The 24,019-nt window shown below is 38.2% G+C and overlaps 1 protein-coding gene across 1 annotated transcript in view; it reads left to right on the top strand.

Moving 5' to 3' along the window:
• UNC5C (unc-5 netrin receptor C) overlaps nt 1-24,019 on the top strand; it is a 397,961-nt gene that overhangs the window by 264,333 nt on the left and 109,609 nt on the right. The window contains exon 4 of the mRNA XM_059922449.1: nt 16,375-16,478. Coding sequence (XP_059778432.1) covers nt 16,375-16,478 — 104 coding nt within the window. The remainder of the gene's footprint in view (nt 1-16,374; nt 16,479-24,019) is intronic.

Below are 24,019 nucleotides of genomic sequence, written 5' to 3'. Positions count from 1 at the left end.
CCCAGACAAAGTTTCTCTGTTTATTTTAGAACTGTTCTAGTGCCTCAGAATACACCACTGTTTTCCAAACTGTGTTAATTTCTAGAGTATTTTTGTTGAGGGAGAGGTTAAAAGGTGCCTCACACACACAAAAAGTGTTCCATAATCAATAAATGTGGGAAATACCTTTTTTTTTGGACAAAGTTAAAGAGGTTTCTTCATTGCAAAACTTTCCAGATTCCTTAATATGCTAATGTGCATATTATCCCCAAGGAGGAGATGTAGTCTGCAGCTCTTTCTGCAGACCCTTGTCTCAACGAGTACTATTCACACGTTGAGCGGCATGAATGCTGCTTTAATCTGTCTTTAGGTTCCATACTGAGAAATTTTCTCAAGTATGAGACCACTGAAACCCATGTAAATTTTATTATCTGAATTCCTTTGCATGTCTGTATTTTACTAAATTTCAATTTGCATTGATGTCTAATGTCACTTACCTGTAATATGTCACTAAGTCCCAACAATTTTGGCTCTGATGCTTCCCCCAATTCTGTTCTCGCCTCTTCCTTCCCTTCTGCTTGATCTAGATCCCAACCGTTGCAAACACTTCCCGGTTAGTCTCCATGACTCAAGTCTTTTCCCTTTTCTAATCCTTCCTCCATATTACCACAAATGCAAGATTTCAGAAGATTCCTAAAACTCAGGTCTCATCTCAGCTCACCTCCATCTCTGCTAAATTTTTATAGTGGATCGTGAGATAAAGTCAAAATTTCTAACAATGGTATATATCACTGTATTAGTTTGCTAGGGCTGCCATAACAAAATTCCACCGACTGGTGGCTTAAACAACAGAAATTTATTTTCTCACAGTTCTGGAGCTAGAATTCCAAGATCAAGGTGCTGGAAGTATTGGCTTCTTCTGAGGCCTCTCTCCTTGGCTTGTAGATGGTCATCTTCTCCATGTCTTCATACTATCTTCCTTCTGTAATGGTCCACATCCAAATTTCTCTTCTCATAAGGATGCCAGTCGTATTGTTTAAGGCTACCAGTATGGCCTTAATGGCCTCATTTTTACTTAATCACCTCTTTAAAGGCCATATCTCCAAATAAAGTCACATTCTGAGGTACTGAGGGCTAGGATTTCAACATGTGAATTTTGGCGGGGGGTACACATTTCAGCCCATGACAGCCATATTTCATTGTTTACATAAGGTAACCTAAATTTCCAGCTCTGACCACAAAGAATGTCTCCAATCGAGTCACACTAGATTAGAAATACTTCCATTTCTATACTTTCCAGCTATTGTTCATACTGAGGGGCTTCACCTTTCTCTTACTTCATTATTTGTAAAAACTCATTTATTCAACAAATATTTAGTAAGCATTTACTCTGTTCTTGGGACAATTGTAGGTATTGGGTATGGAGCCAGAATCAAAACATGTAATGATCCCTGCCCTCAGGAGGCTTATGTCTGGTGAGCAAGGGCACGCTCTATATGAAATAAGTAATCAGAGACAGAGCAGATGGTAAGTGCTATGAAGAAAGATAAGTGGGAAAAGGGGGTATGTTGTGCTGGGGAGGGTGGTCTGGGAAGGCCTCCAGAAGAAGTTGACAGTTGAAGAAACCTGAAGGAAGGGAGAGAGGAAGTCAGGCAGAGGGGACAGCAAGTGGCATAAGTACAGACGCCCTGAGGCAGGTATGTGCTGGCGGGTACCAAGAAGATCGAATTAACCGGAGTGGCTGGAAGAGAGTGAGCGAGAGTAGACCCCTAGGTGAGCTGAGAAAGGTACGGACAGGAGGGCAGTGTGGAGATGGCCTAGGCCCTGTGGGTGTAACATCTTTGGTCCTCAGTATGAAATGAGAACTTCGGAATGTTTTCAGCAGAGGAATTCATGACACGACTTCCATTTTAGCAGAACACCTGACTGTTGTGTTGAGACTAGACCATGAGAAGCAAGAGTAGAAGCAGGGAGACCAGTTACGAGGCTGTGGATGTGGGCGATGTTAGGATGCATGGATTAGAAGCTGTGGAGCAGTGAGACCTGGATTCTAGATATATTTAAAGGCAGAGGTAGTAGCTTTTCTTTGAGAGGTTAGATGTGGGATGTGAGAGAAAGAAAGGAGAGAATGATTCAAAAGGCCTGAGCTTGTTGAAGGATTTCTTTCAGTTGTCCTTAGTGAAGTCATTCCTGCCTCATCAGTCTCCAGAATGATAGGTGTTCCTTTCTCAAACCTTTCAGAGCAGTTCGTCCATCCTCTTAATACAGGCTTGTCTCCTTTGAATTATATTCACTTGTCGTCATGTCTGCGTTTCATGCCAGCGAGTTCTCTGAGATCAGTTTTGCTTAATGCAGGTTTGCTTAACTGTATATCTTCAGTGCTTAGCACAACGCCTAGAATATCAAAGATGTTTAATAAATTTTGTTGAATTAAAACCATTATAAAGACTTGCTCTATATTAATCATTCCTCTCTGAGCATGTCTAAAGGGATTTTTCTTTTTGTCTTCTGTGGATTCTCCATGAAATAGACTCTGAGGTGGAGACACGCACGCGGGCAGTGTATTAGCGAGGGCTCTCCGGAAAAACATCTGTGGAGGAATAGAAATGGGCAGAGGGAGAAATTGAACTGCTGTACAGGTACAACAAAAGATGACCCCATAGGGACCTCTGGAGCTAGGACAACCCTTCAGAGTTGTCCCACCTTGAGGCACAGGAGGTGAGCAGACCTTTCTCCCCAACATTGACTAGTCAATGCATGTGGGCCCATCCTTTTCTCCTCACCCTCACCAACTTGTATGACCTAGGTCAAGTCAGCTCTTCTCAATTGAGGGCAAGTCCAGGAGGGAGAGGCTGGGAGCCTCCACCTTCAACACTCCCAACAGGTGGGATCAGTCCTGAAAACGTATGTAATCCACTACAGTTGTCTACCACGAATCTTGAAGATTTTATGTTATTAGTTTTATTTTGTGTTTTATGTTATGAAAGTATCTTGAACATACTTTCAAACATTTCAAAAAGAAACAAAAAATGTATTGTTTTGGTCAGATAATTAAATGAATTCAAAATTAGCTTCTAGTTATAATCAAAAGAGGCACAATGATATAAAACTATATCTTGCATTGCTATGTGGTCATTAATATCAAGTGTAATGAATATTTAAAATTGCCAATCTACACTCTATACTAAATTGGCTTGCCTAAAAGCTGAAGTTTAAGGGCTTCATAGTTACAAATGATGACTCCTGTGTGGTGCCAACTTTATATATGTATACATAAACAATATATAGTATTTAATAAAATAGCATATATAATATTATCTTTATATAACCCTATTCACCACATTAAAAATTAAAAACATATAAGAACCTCATCTTTCTTTGCAACGTATTACATAAACTTTGCTATTTACTTCACAGCTTTTATACGTAGTTTGACATTTTCAAATAATAAGATAAACTCTTCTTCCAGTAAGACATTAATTTGCCCATAGCACCTTTTCGTCTTCATGTATTAAGACTGAAGAGAAGTTTGCTTGTACTTCCATAAGTAACTGAACGCATATGTGTGTGGCCAAGGAACAACATCCAATATATAAAGATTTACTCATATAGATTTACATCATGATGAAAAAAAAGTTAAATTTCAAATTCTCTCTGTCTGGGCTGATCCCTACCAAGTGAGTCCTTGCTAATGTTGCAGGAAGATTGCAGATTTTCTGGTTTGCTCTATTTCAAGTGAGCTGTGGTGCTTTGCCCAGTAATATCTGACCGATGGCTGTCACATCAACTGCAATTAAAGTTTAAATTTTTCTCAGGTAAAGGTAACCATGACGCTAAAGTTAAATAAGTGCAATTACCTCTCACCTAATTCGATCTATACTCATTACGTGCTCTGTGGAGGGGCCCATAGTTCTTTCATGAAAAAGCTCTATTTTCAGAAGTTTACAAAGCAGAAACGAATATTAGCTATTCACTCATTTAAATTTTCTTAACAAAAATAAGTTTGTGAGACAATCGGGGCAGAGGGAAAACAGGAAACGGGAAAAAGTTAGGATTCGGCCAGGTATGAGCTGAGAACATGATATGCCTGCTCTAGAACTGAACACATTTAGCCGAGGGCAGTGTCAGGTGTCCTTAGTGGGTGCTGCAGCTTCCATTGCAGAGAGAGGAGTTCCTTCTGAGGGGACTCAAGTGGACACTATAATGACTGTCCAAAGTAGAACCCTTATGGTGACACAGCCACCAGTTTCATTGGGTTGTTTCTTCCAGTGTCCCTTGTTATAGGCCAATGGGAGAATTCTGAGTGTTAAGGTAGGAGAACGTAATTCAGGCAAAATGTCAGCAAACACTGTCTTTCTTCAGGAGATGTCTTGGCTGCTATTGCTGATGTTGGTTGTGATTATTGATGTTGTTGTTCATGGTTGCTTTTGTCAGGGGATGGTGGGCATAATGTGAAGAGAGTAGCAGAGTGGAGTAGTTAGAGCACACATTTGGGGCCAGGTTGACTTACTTATTCAAACCCTGGTTCCATCACTTACTAGTGTGACCTTCATCAAGCGACTTAACCCCTCTGAGACTTAGTTCCATCAACCATGAAATGAAAATGATAGGGTTAGTTTAAGATTAAACTAGAATAAACTTGTAAAGCATATGGCACAGTGCCAGACACAAAGCAAATGCTCAGTGTATGATAATAATGTTCATAACAACAGAGATAATGATTCATACAACTTTATTTGTGCATTTTGAAACTTATCAATACTAAGTTAACTTTAAAAACTAAAAAGTTTTTCCTTCTTTCACCATTTCCTGTACCAGGCCTGGGCCGTCAGTCCTAGAGGTTGAAGTTCTCTGCCGATTCAAGTATAATTAGACTGTAATTTTGTCCCTAAGCCTGAGGCTAGAGGAGCCCTGTAATACGGTCACCCTTCTCCTCAATTCAGTAGTTACAATGGATTTATGTGCACGGACAATCCATCCTCCTGGGAATGTCAGGGTAGTTCCTGAGGAGTTTCTCTTTCTTATGTGTGCAAAGGCCACTGACTACGGATTGGAATAGGATAGTTTCTGGGAGGAATTAAGGAGGATCAGAGTGGCCCTCTCCGCCCTCCTCTCATAGCTCCCTCATCCTTTTCCCTGGGATCAGAGCCACCTTGTGAGCCATGGGTAGGTTTGGACCAAGCCATGTTTACATCTGTGAGTCTGTAGTGTCTAGCATGCTGTCCAGAACAAGTGTCCGAGGAAATATGATGCCAGCCGCACGTCATTTCAACTTTTCTAGTAGCCGCTCTGAAAAAAGTAAAAAGAAAGAGGCAGAATTAATTTTAATAATATGTTACTTAGTCTACTGTATTTAAACTATCATTTCAATAAAATAGCCAATGTAACATTCTTTTCTCATATTAATCTTTGAGATCTGGTGTGTTTACACTACAGTACTTCTCAGTTGAGACTAGCCACATGTCAACTGCTCCATAGCCACGTGTGGCTCGTATTGGACAGATGGGCTATAGAATAATAATAATAGATACACTGTTTCAATCACTTTTTCACCTCACATAGTTACCGTGTATGTGTGTGTGTGTGTGTGTGTGTGTGTGTGGTGAAAACACTTAGGCTCTACTCTCTTAGCAAATTTTATGCAATACAGTATGATTAACTGTAATAACCATGATGTACAAAAATATCCCCAGAACTTATTCATCTTGTACCTGAAAGTTGGTACCCTTTGACCAACACTTACATGAATTAGTTCATTCAGTACTTGCAACAATTCTGTGTAACAGGTGTTATTATCCTCATTTTACAAATGAGGAAATGGAGGACAAAGGGAGATTAAAAAGCTGCCTGAGTTCAAAGCTCATATATGGAGAAGTAGGTCAGACCAGCAAAGGAGTCCATGCTTTTAACCAACACACTGGATACAAATAAGAGAGGAGGTGACCATGATTTTGTGTCAGGTGTCAGTTCACAAAAATATCTTATTTTCCACATGCGTAATGACATAGGCTATTATTTACAATGCAGAAGTGAAAGAAGGCCTTGGGTTCCTGCCTCTCTCCTGTTGCTTGGTCTGCTCCAACTATACCAGTTTGTTTTTAGCAATGTTTAATACACTCATTCCAGATACAGGCTATTTGCAATAACTCTTCCCTCCCACCTGAAACATTCTTCCCCAATTCTACCAGTGGCTCACCTCCTTCTTTCATTCAGATTTCTGCTGAGACATCAGCTCTTTAGTGGGATTAACCCTGACCAATTTACCTAACACCCGCTGTCGCCAACTCTGTCACTCTTCTAACCCCAAGCCTGCTTTATTTTTCTTGAGAGCATTTCTCTTCATCATTATTCATGATCTTTTAGGCTGACTAGCTCCACCACTGGAATATAAGCTTCACTAGAGCAGGCACTTTATTTTCTTCATCATTATATCCCCAGTGCCTAAAAACAGTGCCTTAGATGTGGCTGGTGCTAAAGTAACTGAAGACGTAAGTAAATGGAATGAAACCGAATTAAATTGTAAGCATATGATAAGGCAAAGTGACGCTGCTATTTCATGCTAATGATTTGTTGTTTCAGTAAAAATGTTTTATCACCCAAGGAATTTGAGGACATCAGATAGACTGAACTGATTGCCCCTGTGCTCCCCCTACTTCAAATTCCCATTACACTTTTGTCTTATTTATTTTCTCCATAGCACTTATCAACTTCGAACCTACTATATACTTATTTATTATGTTCATGACTAGTCGTCTATTTTCCCCAGCCCCTTAGAAAGTAAGATCCACATGAGCAAAGATTTTTGTTTGGTTTGTTCACTCATGAATTCAGAATGCCTACAATGATGCCTGACACTGTGGAGGAACTCAATAAATATCTGAAAGGAATGAATGAACTAATATTTCTATAGTAGGGGTGGTAGTATCTCCAGTTAAATATACATGTGATCTTGTCAATTATTGTGTTAGTTTGTATATACAGAAGTCATTATTTGTGGCCTTGTATGTTACTTTTCCATTTCCTACCTGTCTACTCTACTTGGCATAATCAAAATTAAAAATACAGTTTAACCAAATAATGCAGGTGTTCTGCGTTAACCAGGTGTTCTGAAAGACTTAGGTTATACCATGACAGGATCTGGCAGCCTGACACCAATGTCTTGGTAGAGCTCAGCAAGCTTGCCACCACACCAGAATAAATGGCCTGTTTACTAACGTGCACTTCTGAGCTGTGGTTTGACCCCCTGTATGACCATTTAAGTCCCCAGTAAACCCACTGTAAGTTACAGAGGCTGGTTTTTGAATTAGATGAGATTAATTGCACAATTTAGACATTTTTAGATAATAAGACAAAATTTTTAACAATAAATGTCTCCTTGTTTCATATAAATCTCAACCGTTATATTAATTAGTCCATCATGCGGTTCCTATTTCAAAATTAAAAACCATAACACATACCTGATTGCATCAGTCTGTATTTTTCCAAACTTATTTGCTTTTGTGTTTAGACAGAAGTTCTCAAGATTCATGGAGGCTCCACAAATCCATAGGCATTTATAGCTCCTATTTGTTCTGAGAGGTAGACATCTAATTGATAAAATACTGTCTCATAAGTTATAGTTTGGGAAAAATCATCCATCTATGTGCTATAGGAAGGGCTGGTAACCCACTGGACTAAAATATGTCATTAAAGTAATGTTTTATGCTGTACGAAATGGGAAGTTTATGGCTAAACTGCTTATTTGCAAAAAAGCTTGTCTGCAATCGTGTTCTTTTTTTGTACTCTGAGAAAAGAGCCTTAACTTTTTGATATATCGGGTTCCTCATCCATAAAGTTGGCATGTTTCTTATTATTTACCCCTAAGACATACCTTAAAAAATATTGTGATGACATATAATCATTTTTTTTTTCTGAAAATAAAGATGCAGTGTGAATAGAAGGGTAGCTTATATGGGTTTTTTTTTTTTTCTTCCTCTTCTCTGTAATGGATGTCTTTGGAGTTCTAGCTGTAAAATATTTATTTTTTTAAAAACCCTTTAGCAAAACTATCTGAATACAATATATTTGTCCTATAAATGCCCCAAAGCCAAGAAATAAAGAAGAATGGCTGAAATTGTACTTCCCTTTGCAGGGACTTTGCTTACTCAGAATTTCTGTTTAAATGACCCGGTGCAGTAAGGGATAGCCATGCCTTGGCAAAACTAAAGACATTGCCAGATAATCTTTCTGCTGATTTGCTCAAATTATTCTAACCTCTGTCCCTGCCCATAACTATGATATTATGAAAGTGTCTGTGGGCAATTCATAAGATTGGTCAAAAACATTGGTTTTTTAAAAAGTAAAAAGAGGTTGCAAAACAATAATAGGAACAAAATAAAAATCTTTCATCTTCATTCTTTTGTCTTTAAAAAACCCTGTGTCCTAGTAACCAACATTTATGGCATGCTTACCGTATGCCTAATTCTATAAGCCCCTTGTGCATGTTAATTTTTCTGATGCCTCCAACAGTCCTTTGGGTAGGATCTGTTATTATCCTTATTTTGCAAATAACAAAACAGAAGCATGGAAACGAAATATTAGATAACTTACCCTAGTCACTTGTTTAGGAAATGGTAAATCTGAGTTTTAAACTTTTCTTTTTACAGTCCAATTCATTGTACAGGTTTGCGGAAATGTGATAGTTCACTTTGCAATCTAACCATAGAGGAAACTTCATGTTTTTGCTGATTGGTTCGTGGGTTTTTGTTTTGTTTTGTTTTATCTTTTACAATATTTGAGAAGAAAAGGCAAGTTAAAAAGAAAACTCCTTCCAACATTTTTTATATACTGTGTCCCTTCCTTTTAAAAACCACATTAGGAGTTGCTGAATATAACATTTTTTTCATGATTTTTTTTTTTTAATTCCAGCAAAGATACTCTATTCCTGGAAAAGAAAACCATGGCAAACTTTTTAGGGTTCTATAGCATTGTCAGGACTTTTTCACTTTTAATAAATGCTCAAAGCTCAGAAGTCTAATCTAGTTTTCCCAAAATATGCTATCCTGGTTGGTTCATGGCAGTTATTTCCTGTTAACAGCCAGATTTGGTGATTTAAGCATAAGTTATACTCTACTATGATAACATAATTATCCCCTTTTATCATTATTGAAAGAAAGGCACACTTTTTCCCTCTAAGAACACAAGTATTGTTACTGTATGTGACCACAGAATTATTTTATTTGCTAGAGGAACACTTTGAAAGTACAATAAAACAGAATTTTAAAAACTAAAAAATGTTTTTACTACCTTTGTTCATTGAGCATGAAAAGAATTAATTGATTGCTAGTTTCTGTCAAATATGGGGTCTGTGGCCCACCAAATCTGCATTCCTATATGGCAGCATAGAGCTGAGTAGCAAGTAAAAAGTTAAGTGAATTGGTTTTGTACCCATGTCTCTATTAAAATTTGGAAAACCTAAGACAGCCCAGGTTGGTGCTATGTTTTAAGAAAAAAATAATTCTTGTGCCTAACTTTCTTCATTTAAGTTACCTGCCTGTCCCCTAGACACATATGAAATTTCAGTGTCTGTGTTAGACAATGTCAGCCATCAACCTGCACAAAAGTAAGTACTGACACTGGGGAAACACCAACAGAGACTCACTGTCTTAAGAGCCACAGTGCAGAAGCAGGTTTTCTTGGTTCTCACGGCCTCCCAGGCCCCTCTCTCCCTCTGCCTACAGAGTCTAGCACAGTGCCGTGCATATCATGGGTGTTCCATAAATAATCAGTCAATCAATCGGTAGTTCTCAGATTTTACTGCTGTGTGTAAAACACACTTGGGGGCCAATAAAAACTGTGGATTCCTGGAGCCAAATCTGATTATGAAATCTGCATTTTTTTCAAGCACAGCATGGTAATCCCTAAGTTTTTCTTTGTGACACATCACTTTCAATCATTAGTCTTCCACGCTCGTAATTACTTTGTCTCACTTGTTTATGATTATTTTGACTAACAATGATAATGCCTAATGTTTGTACAGCATACTAAAATTCACTAATACTGGGGGGGGGGAAATGGTGTGGGGATTACTATCTTTTGAGTGCATATTTATATTTAAGGCATGATGCTAGAGTTTTATAGGTGCTTCTTCCTATAAAACCCTGTAAAATAATTACTATTATCATACTCATTTCTTAGCTGAAGAAACTAAAATAAGAAGAGGTTAAGCAGTGTGCTCAAGGTCACACAGCTAGTCAAGGGGTAAAGTCAGAACCCGGAACCCAAGTTTGTCCGTGCTGAAGGTCTTGCTCTTGGCTGCAATGTTATCTTGCTTTGCAGGGGCTTTCAGACCTCTTTCACAGTGACCTATAATAAAAAATATATTTCTATCATGATCCACTAAATAAACATATACCCATCTCTTCATACCTACACATACACAGAGGTGTGTGTGTGTATGTACATATAAACATACATAATAATACTATGTATGATCACTTGACATTTTCTATTTATTCCATTTCATATTTTTAATGCTGGTTTTTAATCCCCTAAATTGAATTCATAATCCTCTAAGGGGTCATGACACACAGTTTGAAAAACTCAACAATAAACCTTAAATTCCATAAGAATAGTAAGGAATATTACATCCTATAGTTTATAGACCAAATGGCCCAAGTGTGTAAGCGAATGACATGTTGAAATTTACTCAGATGAGTAATCATCTTTCAGGCCAGAACTCTCTGACTAATAGTAATAGAAATAGTTGTAATGATTTATTACATGTGTTTTGTGCTTCATAATCTTCCAAAACCTTTTCAGATTCAATATCTCTTTTAATATTCACAAAACTCTATGAGATCTAACATTCACAAAACCCTATCAGATTTAAAACAAAAAGCAACCAACCTTAATAAGGTAATACTATGTCATTTATATCTTATTAATCAATGGAATTTAAGGACTTTAATTTCCATTAGAATAATCTATTGAAGTATACCCATCCACGAACTCTTAACTTCATAATATCAGTTTATCACATTGTCAAGATTTTGTCTTTTAAAAAATATTTTATTCTAATAAATCTTTCTGCATAATGAAGTAGCATTGCTAAGGGAATAAACATTTTTAACAAATGTAAGTTATTTTTTCTTTACCTTGGAGTGAGAACCTGTTTATTTTCTTTTTCAAAGACAATAGTATCAGCAACCTGCCTGCTTAGACACCATAGGGAGATCTTTTGCTGGTAGTTTCTCCTGGTTTCCTTCCCGAATCAGCAGGGCTCAGAGGGGCTTGGTAGTATGACCTGTTATAGTCAAAGCTCCCACCTTTCCAGCCTCAACTTTCCCATTGTAGGCCACTTTCACCCTTTTCAGATGGTGTCAGGCAAAGATGCTCGAGGGAGGTCACTGCGGAAGAGACTTGATTTTGGGCCCCTTTCATAAATATGCGCTTTGGTGTGACAGGCTTTCTTGCATGCTATTTTGGGTAGGCATTTCCTTCCCATCTCTTCATGGAGAGAGAAAATTAGTTTTGTCAAAGTAATTCTCAGTGCATTCATAATCATCAAAGCGTTAATATTCATCTGCTTTTGTGATGTATATTATATTGCTCCCTTGGATTTGTACAAAGAATTTTCTGATATTTTTAATATGGAATCTTCTGGAACCCATCCATCAACCCATTTTTCTAACTCTTACCCATACCTGTATATTGAAGTGTACAAAAGTTGCATGAAGATTGTCCTAAGAGGAAAATATATAAGCTGTTCTTTTCAAAGATGCATCATCTCCTAAATTATTGAAAAATAATTTCTTCTATTATTTCTCTTTGATAATTGGTATAAATCCTTAAAGATCTTATCTTATTTCACAAAGGATAGGCTGTTTTCCCCTAAAATGCATATTTAAAATGTTAGTCTACTCAGGCATAGGCCCTTATGACAAAAGAGATCTTCAAAAGCATTCCGTCACTTACTTTCATTTTACAAATGAGGAAAGTGAGGCCACAGAGTCTTCAAAATCCCAGGTAGCCTTCTTTTCTGCCCACCACATTGTCAAAAAGCAGAGTCCATGTTTGTAGAATGCCATGAAATTAGTGGGTTTCACATCATAAATATTTGTAACCACAGTATTATTATTGTGCAAAAAAATTCATTGACAGCATCAAAATTCTACCATAAAAAACGAGATGCCGTGTACACCCACACATGTGTGTGTTCTAAAAGGCTTTCTTTGATTACTGTGTAAATGGTAAATAGAAATCCATATAGTTTCAGGTCTGATTCTACATCTGCTAATTGGATTTCTCTGTATGGATTTAGTAAGCCAATATTCATGTTCTTAAGTAAACATCTCTCTGAATGAATGCATATGACAAGGCTGATTTTTCTTTTAATTGATGGAGTCAATGACTAAATCAGAGGTAAGCCAAGTTTACTTTGCAAAAGTAATCTAGGTTATAATGAAAGGACTTTATACTTATTTTAGTAGCAGCCTTAGAACTAATGGAAGGAAAACAGAAATGTAGACTCCTAAAGGTCTTCCAAGGGCAAAAAATTCATCTTTTTTCCTGACAGGAATGCCCACGTTATTCTAAAACATTCTGTTGTACATCTAATTCCTAGCTGACAAGTGTCCGTTTTTCATGCTTATCCATTCGTCACCCTCGTGTTCTCTCTGCCTGCAAGTCGTCCAGCCTGCCTTCTATCACATCTCTCCAAATGATAAAGGATATGCTTAAAATGCTACTCACCCCCTTACAGAGTACCGTGGAGGCATATGAAAGGAGCAGCTGCCATGCTGGACAGCACAATATATTCTGCGCTCTTTACACAACCTGAAAGCTAGAAAAGAGGTTTGGGGCAGGAATTAAAAGGATTTTTCAGGAAGAAGTACTACCTTGTGGGGGGTTAAATGTGAATCATTTTAGAAATTAGATAAAATTTACATAGAGTTTAAAATTAAATAACATCAAAACAACAGAATTATATGGTATTCAGTGATGGTTCAGTTAAACCTGTCTTTTGAAGTACGTGACTCTGATGTATGGTCACCATTCTCAGTTAGGAAATGAGGATTCTCAAAAGGTGTGCCTTCATATGGCAGGAATTTGAAAACCGTGCCCAAAACTATACCACATCCTAAGAAGAATTATAGCCTGCTACATTCGAACCCATCATCCCTTAATGGTGCTGCTGACTTCCGTCGCCATAAAATCTTGCAAAAGAGTAGGAGTTCTCCTGATGGTCATTTTCCCAATTCCTGTGCACCCTCAACTCAGCTGGGCTTCTACTCCCCCTTCACTCCTAAATTCCCCAAACTTCTTCTCCTTCTGAGTCCTTTGCTGCATTTGTCCTGTTGGCCTCCCAACTTCTTAAAACTTTATTCTCCTCTTGGCTTCTCTGACACTTGTCTCTTGGTTTTTCTCCGACGTCTTTATTCACACCATATCATTTTTGCAGGCAGGTTTTCCTCTTGAATGTTGGTGTCCTCTTTTTTTTTTTTTTTCCTGCCCTGGTAGTGTCATCTATTTCTAGTGCTTCAGCTATCTCCTAGACAACGAAGCACAGATCTTTTACCAGGCCTTCTTTTCCAAACTCTAGACTAGTGGTTCTCTACTTGAGGTGATTTTTCATGTCAGGAGACATTTGGCATTATCTGGAGGTGTTTGTTTTGTCATGGCTTGGAAGGGTGCTACTGGTATCTGCTGGGTAGAGTCCAAGGATACTGCTAAGCAACTTACCGTGCACAGGGCAACCTCACAACAGAATTATCCAGTCCCAAATGTCAGTCGTGCTGAGGTTGAGAAACCATGATATGGACCTACTGAACTTTTCCACTTGAATAGCCTACAGCTGCACCAAACTGAACATGTACCAAAATACATTTGCTATCTTTCTCACTACTTTCCTGCCCCGTTTGGTATTATTTCATTTAATGCTGGTATCAACTTAACAATTGCAGTAGCTAAGAATATAGTATTATCTTTTCCTCTTGTCACTCTCCAAATACCTAGGTCTTCCTCAACATATGATCTATTTATTACTAGAATCTGCTTTCTCCCCTTCCTGTCTACTGTCACTAGCTGAGATCAGGACCCCGTCATCCCTCCTGATCTATTCAGATGGGTTCCTAACTACCTTCTGCTTCTTCACCACCACCTCAATCACACCGAGGGCAATATGACATCCTATCTCCCTCCTCTGCTTAAAAGACTTTGAGGGTTTGCCATGCCTTAGCATGGCAGGAAGGCTTTTCATAAATAGATCTCAGCTTACCGTTCTAGTCTTGATTCTGAATCTTACATATCTTCATCCTAAGTACCTAATAAAGTGTCTACCTTAAGGAGATAATTTACAAATGTTAAAGGAATTTGTTTCGACTATTTGGATATATATGTGCCTCACTCTTTCTAATTCTCAATCCTTATTTTGTGATATGCTGGTTAGTTTAACTGAGAGTCAATATGTTATTTGATTTGAGAACTAATTCCAGTCTTTAGGTCTTCACCCTACCCTGCATCAGATGGGAGTTTTTTAGAATCATTTTTCACCAACAAGATCTACCCTGTTAAGAACATTTTATCCCATTAAAGTTGTCCACTGCTGCTATTGCTTTTATTAATATTTGGTGTTTTGCCAAAATTTCATCTTAATGCAGATAAAAAACAATGAGAAGCTACTATACGAGAAAAGAAAGAGCAGAAGAAGTTATAATGTTTCTGTTGAAAAGACACAAATCAACCAAAAGAGATGTGAAGGGATGTGTGGGATAGAAAAATATGTATCAAATCAGCAGGTTCTAACGCAGCATCAATTATTTTGCTGTGAGGCTTTGAGTAATTTGAGAAATGTGTTTCTCATATGTAAAATAAGGACCTGGTTTAGGTCACTTTCAAGTTCTAATAACTCTGTGGATTTTAAGTGTTCATTCCTGCACCATACTCAATTTCTTGATAATCAAATTAGAAATGCCCTTCTGACAGAAATTCTGTCACCATTTGTAGAGTCTCTTGTCTTACTTCAGACCCACATAGGTCCAGTAATCTTTTCACAACCCCTAAGCTCTTGAAGGTTTTCTTCTGCCAAGAAATTCAACCAAAAGGCAAGTATATGACAATGAATTTTTTTCTCACTGCATTTTCCAAGTGGTGCTTTCTAATAGCTCCTTGAAAGACATTAAAGGCACACCTCCAGAGTCTTCAGATTTCACTCATTAGTTCAGTAGGCTGAAATGGTGCTTTTAGGTTCTGAAGTCATTGCTGGGGACATGGGATGAAAGGAAAGAGGCATTAACTTTTTACTAAAATCAACTGGGTAAAATTCCAATAACTTTTAATGGGAAGGAGCTGAAGAGTACATGTATGAAATAATTTTTTTGCTTTGCTTTAAAAAAAAGATGCTCCTTCCAAGCTCTGTGACTGACTCATGTACTTTTTAGCTTTGGTGTTTAAAATGACAAACTGGTTTCTAACATTTTCGTGTCCATCAATAGCAGTTTTTAAAATTGTACTGCCTATTGCTGTAGCAACTATAACTATATAAATCAGGGCTCCCCAACCCCTGGTCCGTGGCCTGTTAGGAACCAGGCCGCAGAGCCGGAGGTGGGCAGCGAGTGAGCAAAGCTTCATCCGCGGTTCCCCATTGCTGGCATTACCGCCTGAACCGTCCCTCCCCCGCCAACCCTCCCCTGACCCTGGTCCATAGAAAAACTGTCTTCCACGAAACCGGTCCCTGGTGCCAAAAAGATTGGGGACCGCTGATATAAATACATAATTAGATTCTTGGTATATTTGAGCAGAAATGACTGTTTAATCTTCTAATTGCAGAATGGTCACATTATTACATATTGAGATATTTCTAGACTCATCCCAATAATTACTCTTTTCCCTGTCTTGTGTTTGAGACACCTCAAGAAGCTATAGTCATTCTTGCAGGACTCCAGCATTCTGTTTTTCACTCTGACCAGAAACTTGCTTTTGAGTTATTTATCAAAAGATCTCAGAGTTATTACAACTTCAATAGTATCTATTGGGAAGAAAGAAAAAATAAGAATATACCTAAGGGACTTTATGAATAAGCATCATGACAATGGGATTCTCTTGATTAAAAATGTGATCATTATAGTTGATTATTAAGAAATAGTAAGGAAGTGCAACGAATGAGTTTCACTAATTGTTAGAATGAGGATCTCCAAAGCATTCCAGTGAAGATTAAAGTAGGAACAGTTAATAGCCTCCAAGTTTCATAATTTCCAGTACACAGAATATAATCACCCACATTATGGTACAGTACTAACATGGTTAAAAAATACAAAGAAACATCAAATAAGAAGCTGCAGAATGTTTATTGTACTTCCAATAAATGAATAAATGTTAATTAGTTTTGTCTTATATTTTATTACTTGTGCTTTTCAGATCTGCGGAAGACATTTGAGCAGGAACCCCTGGGAAAGGAAGTATCCTTGGAACAGGAAGTCTTGCTCCAGTGTCGACCACCAGAAGGGATCCCAGTGGCTGAAGTGAGTAGCAAAAATGCTTCACATTTAGCAATTGGCACTTAAGTTATTCTAGCAAAGGCCTAGTCCATGGCTAATGGTGCAGTGAATTAGGGTATGGCATGATGAATGGTTGGTAATGGAGTCCTAACTGCTTGCTACTGGCAAAATAGATTGATTGGGAACTGATTAATGACTTGGAGTCAGTTAGAATGCCCCACTGGACAAAGCCACAGGCAGCTTGGTTTAATTTTGTCATTGTCTCTTAAGAAATCAGAAACACTGTTTTATTTTATCTGGCACTAATCATAGAGAAAGGTGGTATGACTTAATAATGTGCCATCAATTTTATTATTTTTCTTGATACTTTGCAAAAAATGTAAGAAAGGCATGTGTGTGTGTGTGTGTGTGTGTGTGTGTGTGTGAGCCTGTGCACTCCACGTATATATTTCCTGCTCTGTGATATATTTATGGACATACCTAAAAGCCATAGCCACACACCATGAATAAAAACATGTTTGAGGAATGTCAGTTAGTTTCATCCTGTAAGCTTTCCATTAGCTCTTTATTTTCATTTTCTGTTTTTGGTGAAACAAAGCCTATTGATAGTTAATGAAATATTACAAATCAGATTTATACCATGACTTTTTATTAGCACCAAACAATAAAATGCCCATTTTTCTGTCACAGTCATCCATAGCTCCAATGTATCAATGCAAAGACTCTAAGTGGCACTCTTAATGAAATTTCCTTTTTTCTTTGAAAGAAGAGAGCTGTTTTTTGCCTTGTTCCTGGCATCCCATGGCACTTTCTAGCGCTGTATCAGAGACTTTGTATGATTGTTGCTGTTTTATCCAGCCACTCCAAAACCTTATCTTCCAACACTGACACACAATATGATTTATTGTGATTATAAAGGAGGCAGCTCTTCTCTCTTCAATATTTCCTTTCACTTAGGACAATAAGGGCATCTGTCTCCTTAACTGTATTTCTAAAATTCTAATGCAAACCTCCACCATTAAAGTACCTTGAAGACCAAAACATATCCTGAGTAACATAGGTATCCATAGACTCTTCTTGACTTGATATTTCTTAAAGAGAGCAAATCCCTGCAGAGATTTTCAGTGAGGAGATTCTATAATTTCTTCATTTCTTTGGTCTCCTCAGCAAAGTGGTTCACTTTGTCAAGGAGTAAAGATTCAAGAGTGCAAACTAATTGGCTGTGAATTTTATCTGTATCATCACTGGGGAAGAGACCAATTAACACTTGGCAAGCTCAAAAATCATATACCCATTTGACATTCACAGAACTATAATGTGAATTTTTTTTCTTTTTTTTTTTGAAGTCAAGAGAGAGATCAAACACACATGCTTGAGAGCAGGCTGATAAACTCCTGTGTTGATTATTTTCAGCACCCTTAGAATCACCAAGATCAGAAATCTAATGAATACCTTAACGTGACACGTTACAACTGTCATTTGCTCAAGAGGGGCAGATAAATTAAAGAAGAAAGGGATGAAATGTAACGTGGTGAGTTAAGGGATTATAAGATTGTTTTAATTTAATGATATATATATTCATCATTTAATATTTTATTTATTTATTTGAGGAATTTAAAAGCATGAAAATAGCATAAAATGGAATTTTGATCTTAAAAGGAAACCAGCAGGTAAAACTCATGTTTTACTATACACAAAATCAGTCCTTAAGACATCAGGCCATGCTGACAAGGATTTATGCTTCTTTTGTATGCAAGGCAAATGAATCTGAAAAACTCAGTAAACGCTCAACAAATACATAGTTGACTGATTCAATTTATCTTTGTTTAATAAGTATCTATCTAGCATCATTGAATAAGTAGTCAAGTTCATTCTTTGCAGAGTATCAGGAGACAATAATTTCCTTCCCATAAAAGTCAGGAGGTTTCCAAAGAGCTCTACTAATCTTAAGTTACAGAAGCATCACCTTTGGTGCACATAATGGCACAGGCATATCTGAGGTAATAAATAACATTTAATTTTCTCCCCTATTTTGGCTTTAATTTCTGCTACAGAACGTTAAACTAATTTCCTTTACAGAACTCTAGGTTTAAACTCAAGTGTCCCGATTTTTAAGTCTTGGACTTTAGGCAAGGTATTTCAGCTCTCGGTATCTAAGTTTCCTCAATTAAATTACAAAACGGAGATAATAATGAATGGTGTCTCTCCAGAGTGTAGCCGAAGGTTAAATGAGATATATGCAAATCACTTAGACCATGTGGAAGTGCTCAATAGCATTATCAGTGCTATTAGTGTATCACCTGTTGATTCACAGAAGACTCAGTTCGACCTCTTGAATTCAGAGCAGTTACTGAGTACAGTGCGGCTGTGTTGGGCGCTGTGGGGTGTGCAGAGATGAAGCTTCTGCCCTACGAAGAATCACAGAGATGCCACAGAGATGCCCTCCTGTGTCTTCTAGCCATTTACTTTGGTCAGAGTCCGTAAGTGCTACAAATGAAGATAACGTTTGAGCTTTAAAACAAGGAAATTCCCTTATTTATGTAACATATTTACTTTACAGATGACTTGTTGACGTGAATATCTACAGCAAGTCCTGATGTGCTGCTGTCCTTACTCTGATTTTTCAAGTTGTCCGTTTAGTCATAATGGACCCAAGACATTGGACCAGACTTCATATTTTCTCCCAAAGAGGAAATTTGGGCTGGGGCTACTGTTGGTAGTTCTCCTTTTTCCAAGCCAAAGGAAAGAGAGGGACAAAGAAAGTGTCAGAGGAGGAAGAGGCCAACCCAGGATTCCTTATATGCTATCTCTCCAGGTGGTAGCAGTTTTGACTAAGAACTCCTCTCAGTACTCATTGGTTAAGAAAAAAAATATGTCAATTATTAAGTAGCAGATGCAGAACTATTCAGTATCTGACATCTGGTATGAATGAACCAGTATAACTGCCTGAACATCAGCCCCTAGGTACCCTGATTTTTTACAGCTCCAACTATTATCTGTATTGAAATGTATCTGTTTACTACTGTCCTACCTGATTAGACTGGGATGAAATAAGGAACAAAACGGGATTTTTGTTCATGTTTCTAACACCAGCAGACTGTAGGTTGCATCGTAGATTCTCTAAGTATATTTAACTAAATGAAATAAAGAGTCCCTGTTGGATGTGACACAGAGGCTGCACCTCAGGAAATGGAACTTCTCAGAGAAAGGATGTTTGTCACCTCTGAAGATGCATACTGAGAGAACTCAGTGAGGGTGGAGTAAGGGAATCTATCAGTCTAGGGCTTCTGACCCACTAGATGGGAATAAAAGGCCACTGAGAGTTACTTTAGTTCAAGGACTGTAGGGCAGGTTAATAATAATTCTATTTAAATTAAAAGTAGACTAGGTGAAAGAAAGAATAACAAATCCCAGAAATATTCTAAAATGGTATTGCTCAGTATTTTTAATACCTCTTTTGCTAGGATCAAGCCAAAAATATAATGCTTTTCTCCCATGTCTGGGGAGGCATTTGCCTGCCTTTTGGCAGAAACCCGCCATCTCCCCAAAGAAGCCAGAAAATTAATATGCCCATGCACGGGTGCTGGGTTGCTCCAGTGGCATAACAGCAGCACTCTATGAAATGAATCCCTCTTTGCTCATTTTAGTTTCTGCCTGGAAAATGTTGCTGTCATATGGTGAGCCAGAAATGTACTCAGAGATGCTTTATTTCATCAGATTATCTCTTTTGGAGAGTACTGGTATCAGAACATCAGTGGATACAAGATTTGTTGGCATGGCAGAAGGAGCAAAGCTGAATTTTTCACTAAAACAAACCTGTGATTTGTTTCACCTTAAACAAGGGGATAATTGCTCCTCTAATTATAATCGAACTATTTCTCATAGGAGTCTAATTGGAGGAACAGGGCACAATGTTCAACATATTGACCCAGGTGTGCTTAAAAACGTCATCTTACTTATCCACATTTGCATCTCTAATTAGCAAGTGGGAAAATATGGGGTGAAGTGCAAAAGAATAGATTATTTTGCTGAGTTTAGTCTTGCTAAACAGGAAAGAGATTTTTTAAAAGCAGCATCAGCTTTATCAGGGGAAAAAGCTGCTGGCAGCTGGAGGCCTCACCAAACGTACAGCATCAGGTAGCTCTCCATCTAATTGATTATTAATATGGCCAATGAACATTTTGTTTCATGAGAGGAGTGCATGTTTTGCTGCCCTTCCCTCATAGTTGGAACTTCGTGTCGACGCATTTCCATGCAGGTGCATTTTCTCCCAAGCTGTGCTTTATATTCCTTGCAGACAAAAAATGTTTAGAGAGAAAATAAGAGTTTGAATACTAATTTGTAGGGAGACATTGCTTTCAGTGCCCAGTGATATCTGCTGGAATTTTCTCCTAGCATGTGTGTAGCAACAAGAAGGGGTTTTGCTTATGAGATGAGTATCAGCCTTACAAATAGGTTTGCCACAAGTATCAGGTTCCCTGACTGGTAGTCAGCTTGCAAGCTTTGCATTGGTCCAGTCAATATTTGCCAACGTCATCTCTTTATTTTGGTCACTTGATATGTTTTTCTGCCAGTGTAAATAATACGCCTCTAATAGTTATGTACAGAGAGCACCACAGCACAGATAACTTTGTGAACCAAGTTAAAAATTATAATAAAATTAAACACAGGAATAAATAATAAACCTCTGATTTATAATAGATTTGTGGCTTGACTTCTGCATATACACAGTGGTTCCTTTGAGCCTACAGTACAAAATCCCGTTTTTATTTTTAATCACTAATTCATTTATTCAAGGAATATTAATTGTCCACTCACCGTGTGCTGGATACTCTTCTAGTTAAAGGAGATACTTGTCAGTCAAAGTCCCTAAAGGGTAACAAAACCATAAACAAGAATAGAAATAAAAGAGCAAGATATTGTCAGATAATTGCACGTTAAAGGAAATAAGACAAGGTCGTATCTGAGAGGTTGACGGTTGTTGGGGACCAGGAGTCACTTTAAAGTTCAAGGAGAATCTATCTGAAGAAATAACATTTGAGCTGAGATCTGAATGACAGGAAAGAGCCAGACTTGAAAAGATCTGGGTCAGGAAGCTCCAGGTAGGGGAGCAGAATACCTCAGAATGTGGTTATGGTTTAAAAAGGAGGTCAGTGTCTGTGAGACACAGTGAGCCATCAGGAGGGCAGGAAGCCCTTCAGTCAAAGGGTTAGGATGAGCTTGGGGACTAACACGTGGTAATGGTAAGGGATTTGGAATTGTTTCTGAATATATGCAGAGTCACTGGAGATTTTAAGTAAGGAATTGTCATGACCTGATATATATTTATTTCAAAGATCATTCTTGCTGCTCTAGGGAGTATAGATTTTAGAAGTGTAAAAATGGAAACAGAGACACCATTTAGGAGATCTTGCCTTACTTCAAGTAAGAGAAGATAGTTGATGGTCTTAGGGTAGAAGTAGAAGAGAGAAAGGTGGAGAAATAAAGGATATATTTTAATTCCTGTGGGAACAGAAAGTTCTGAACTTGGATTTTAAATCTGATTTTATTAAATGAATAAAATCTAGAAAATATTTGGTCCTTCAGAAGAAAGTGAAATCTTCCATGCTAACGGTCAGCAAACCCAGTAGAGTGAGCTTTTCTTAGCTGACCTAAAATCAGTGGTCAGTAGACTTGATCTGTTTTCAAATACATTCTGTGTCTCTCAGTGATGCTTCAGCAACAGGCAGTGACCTAGCCCGAGTACATAATCGCAGGGTAGGAGGGTCTTTTATTTCCACAGCCTTCATTTCATGAAAAAAAAGTTTTTTTCTTTGGTAAGTTCTTTGCTTTGAAATTTCTTTCAATGATTCTTCATATGCCTAGAGGCACTATTTATTGTAAACTGATTGTGGATGAAAAATGACAGTCATAGCAAAAAGAGCAAAAAGCCAGAGTTTTTTAAAGGTGGTCAGAGTTATCAAGAGTCCCAACGCCCTTAATTGCTAAATATGAGGAAATGCTGAGAGTTACTTAACCTGAAAGGCAAGTTTATAGTAAAGACTGGTTAGGAACTATCTCAGGACTAATCAATTTATAGTGCTTTTGCCCTGGAAAATTTAGCATTTTAAGGACATTTCAGTGCCATTTTGCTCCCTTGTAAGATATTATCAGATAGAGTCATTCTACTTTGGGCTCTTTTGGTGGTTGTCACTATTAATTCACTTATCAACGTGCTTTCATCTTCTCATAGTTGAATTTAAGGCTTTAGAAATGTTATGTTTTCAGATTTCAATACAAGTTCACCTCTACAGCGTGGTCTGCACGCATTCAACTCTCAAAAGCAATGAGCCGGACATATGTGCAATTAAGGAGGTGTTTCCCCAGCAGGAAAACAACATCCCTTTCGTAGCAAATTCCTTCCCTTTGCAGAGGTTGCAACAACTGAGCAAAATGTCACTCCAGTTTCTGTTACGTTACTAACCACGTCCCTATGCCAGACTCGCAGTGAACCAATCCCTGAGACGCTGAGGTTCGCAGCTGAGAAGAATTTGCTCCCAAGGCAGCCAACTAACAAGATGGAGAACAAGTCTTAGTTCCGCCTCCCCGAGGTCAGGGGGGTTGGGATACTTGTGGGATAACCGAGGCGGTCTTAGGCTGGGGAAAGCTGATTGGAGGTGGGAAAAGGCGAGGCAGTGGGTGTACTGCGCAGGCGCATCTCCGTGCGCCGCTGCTGTCTGTTCGCAGTGGAGGCGCCCAGCGTGAGCGGAGGGTATGTTTCCAGGCTTCTGAAGTCAACAGGCCACTCATCGCCTAAAAAACTGGCCTCAGGCCCAGCTTTAGGGTCAGGGGTCCCAAGCAGCCTTAGCCGCTCGCACTGGGCAGGAGCTGACTTCAGGTTCCTGTGGAACAGCTGGACCGAGTGGAAGCTGGGGAGGTATGTGATTAAAGAGGCGAAAAAAGAAAGAAATACTAAAACGGGCTTAATCAGTGAAGGAGTTTACAAGCAAAGGGGTTTGGACAAGCTGTTGCCGTATCTGCGGTTCTGTAAGATAAGCTCAAGAATTTCTATTCGTTATCAGCTTCTGTTAAGTCTGTGGGACATGGTTTCATTTTTACTTGCTTTTTTTTTTTTTTTTTTAATCCTTTGGCTATTTTTTTGCGGGGGGGGTACAGTTGTCTAAAGATATAATTTCAACTTGCTTGAAGTCCAATTCTTTTTACAGTATAAAAATACAAACACTTTCACAAAGCTACTGAAAGGCACAAAGTATATTGGACAGTGGTCAATGCCGAAGTGAATGAGTGTCTTACTGCTGTCGCCAATCTGAGAAGCAAATAGCTGCATAAACAAAGTAGCCTTCTGTTCTTGACAAGAGGCAGCATCTAGAACAGTGTCTCCACAATGGACCTGGGGTCGGGGAGAGTTTCTTTGTACGCTTTTTTTTTTTTTAATGGCGTTTTGATTCTTGTCTTTTAAGATACTTTTTACCCACAACTTTAACGGGTAAATAACATTCATTTGCATTCTATAATGAAGACTTTCTTGGTTGGTCATATGAGACACCTGTTGTCAGTGTGAGACA

This window comes from Balaenoptera ricei, chromosome 5 (assembly GCF_028023285.1).
Source record: "Balaenoptera ricei isolate mBalRic1 chromosome 5, mBalRic1.hap2, whole genome shotgun sequence".
Classification (NCBI taxonomy): domain Eukaryota; kingdom Metazoa; phylum Chordata; class Mammalia; order Artiodactyla; family Balaenopteridae; genus Balaenoptera; species Balaenoptera ricei.
Note: the sequence above shows the minus strand (reverse complement) of the source record. Positions and strands in the feature narration are given on the sequence as shown.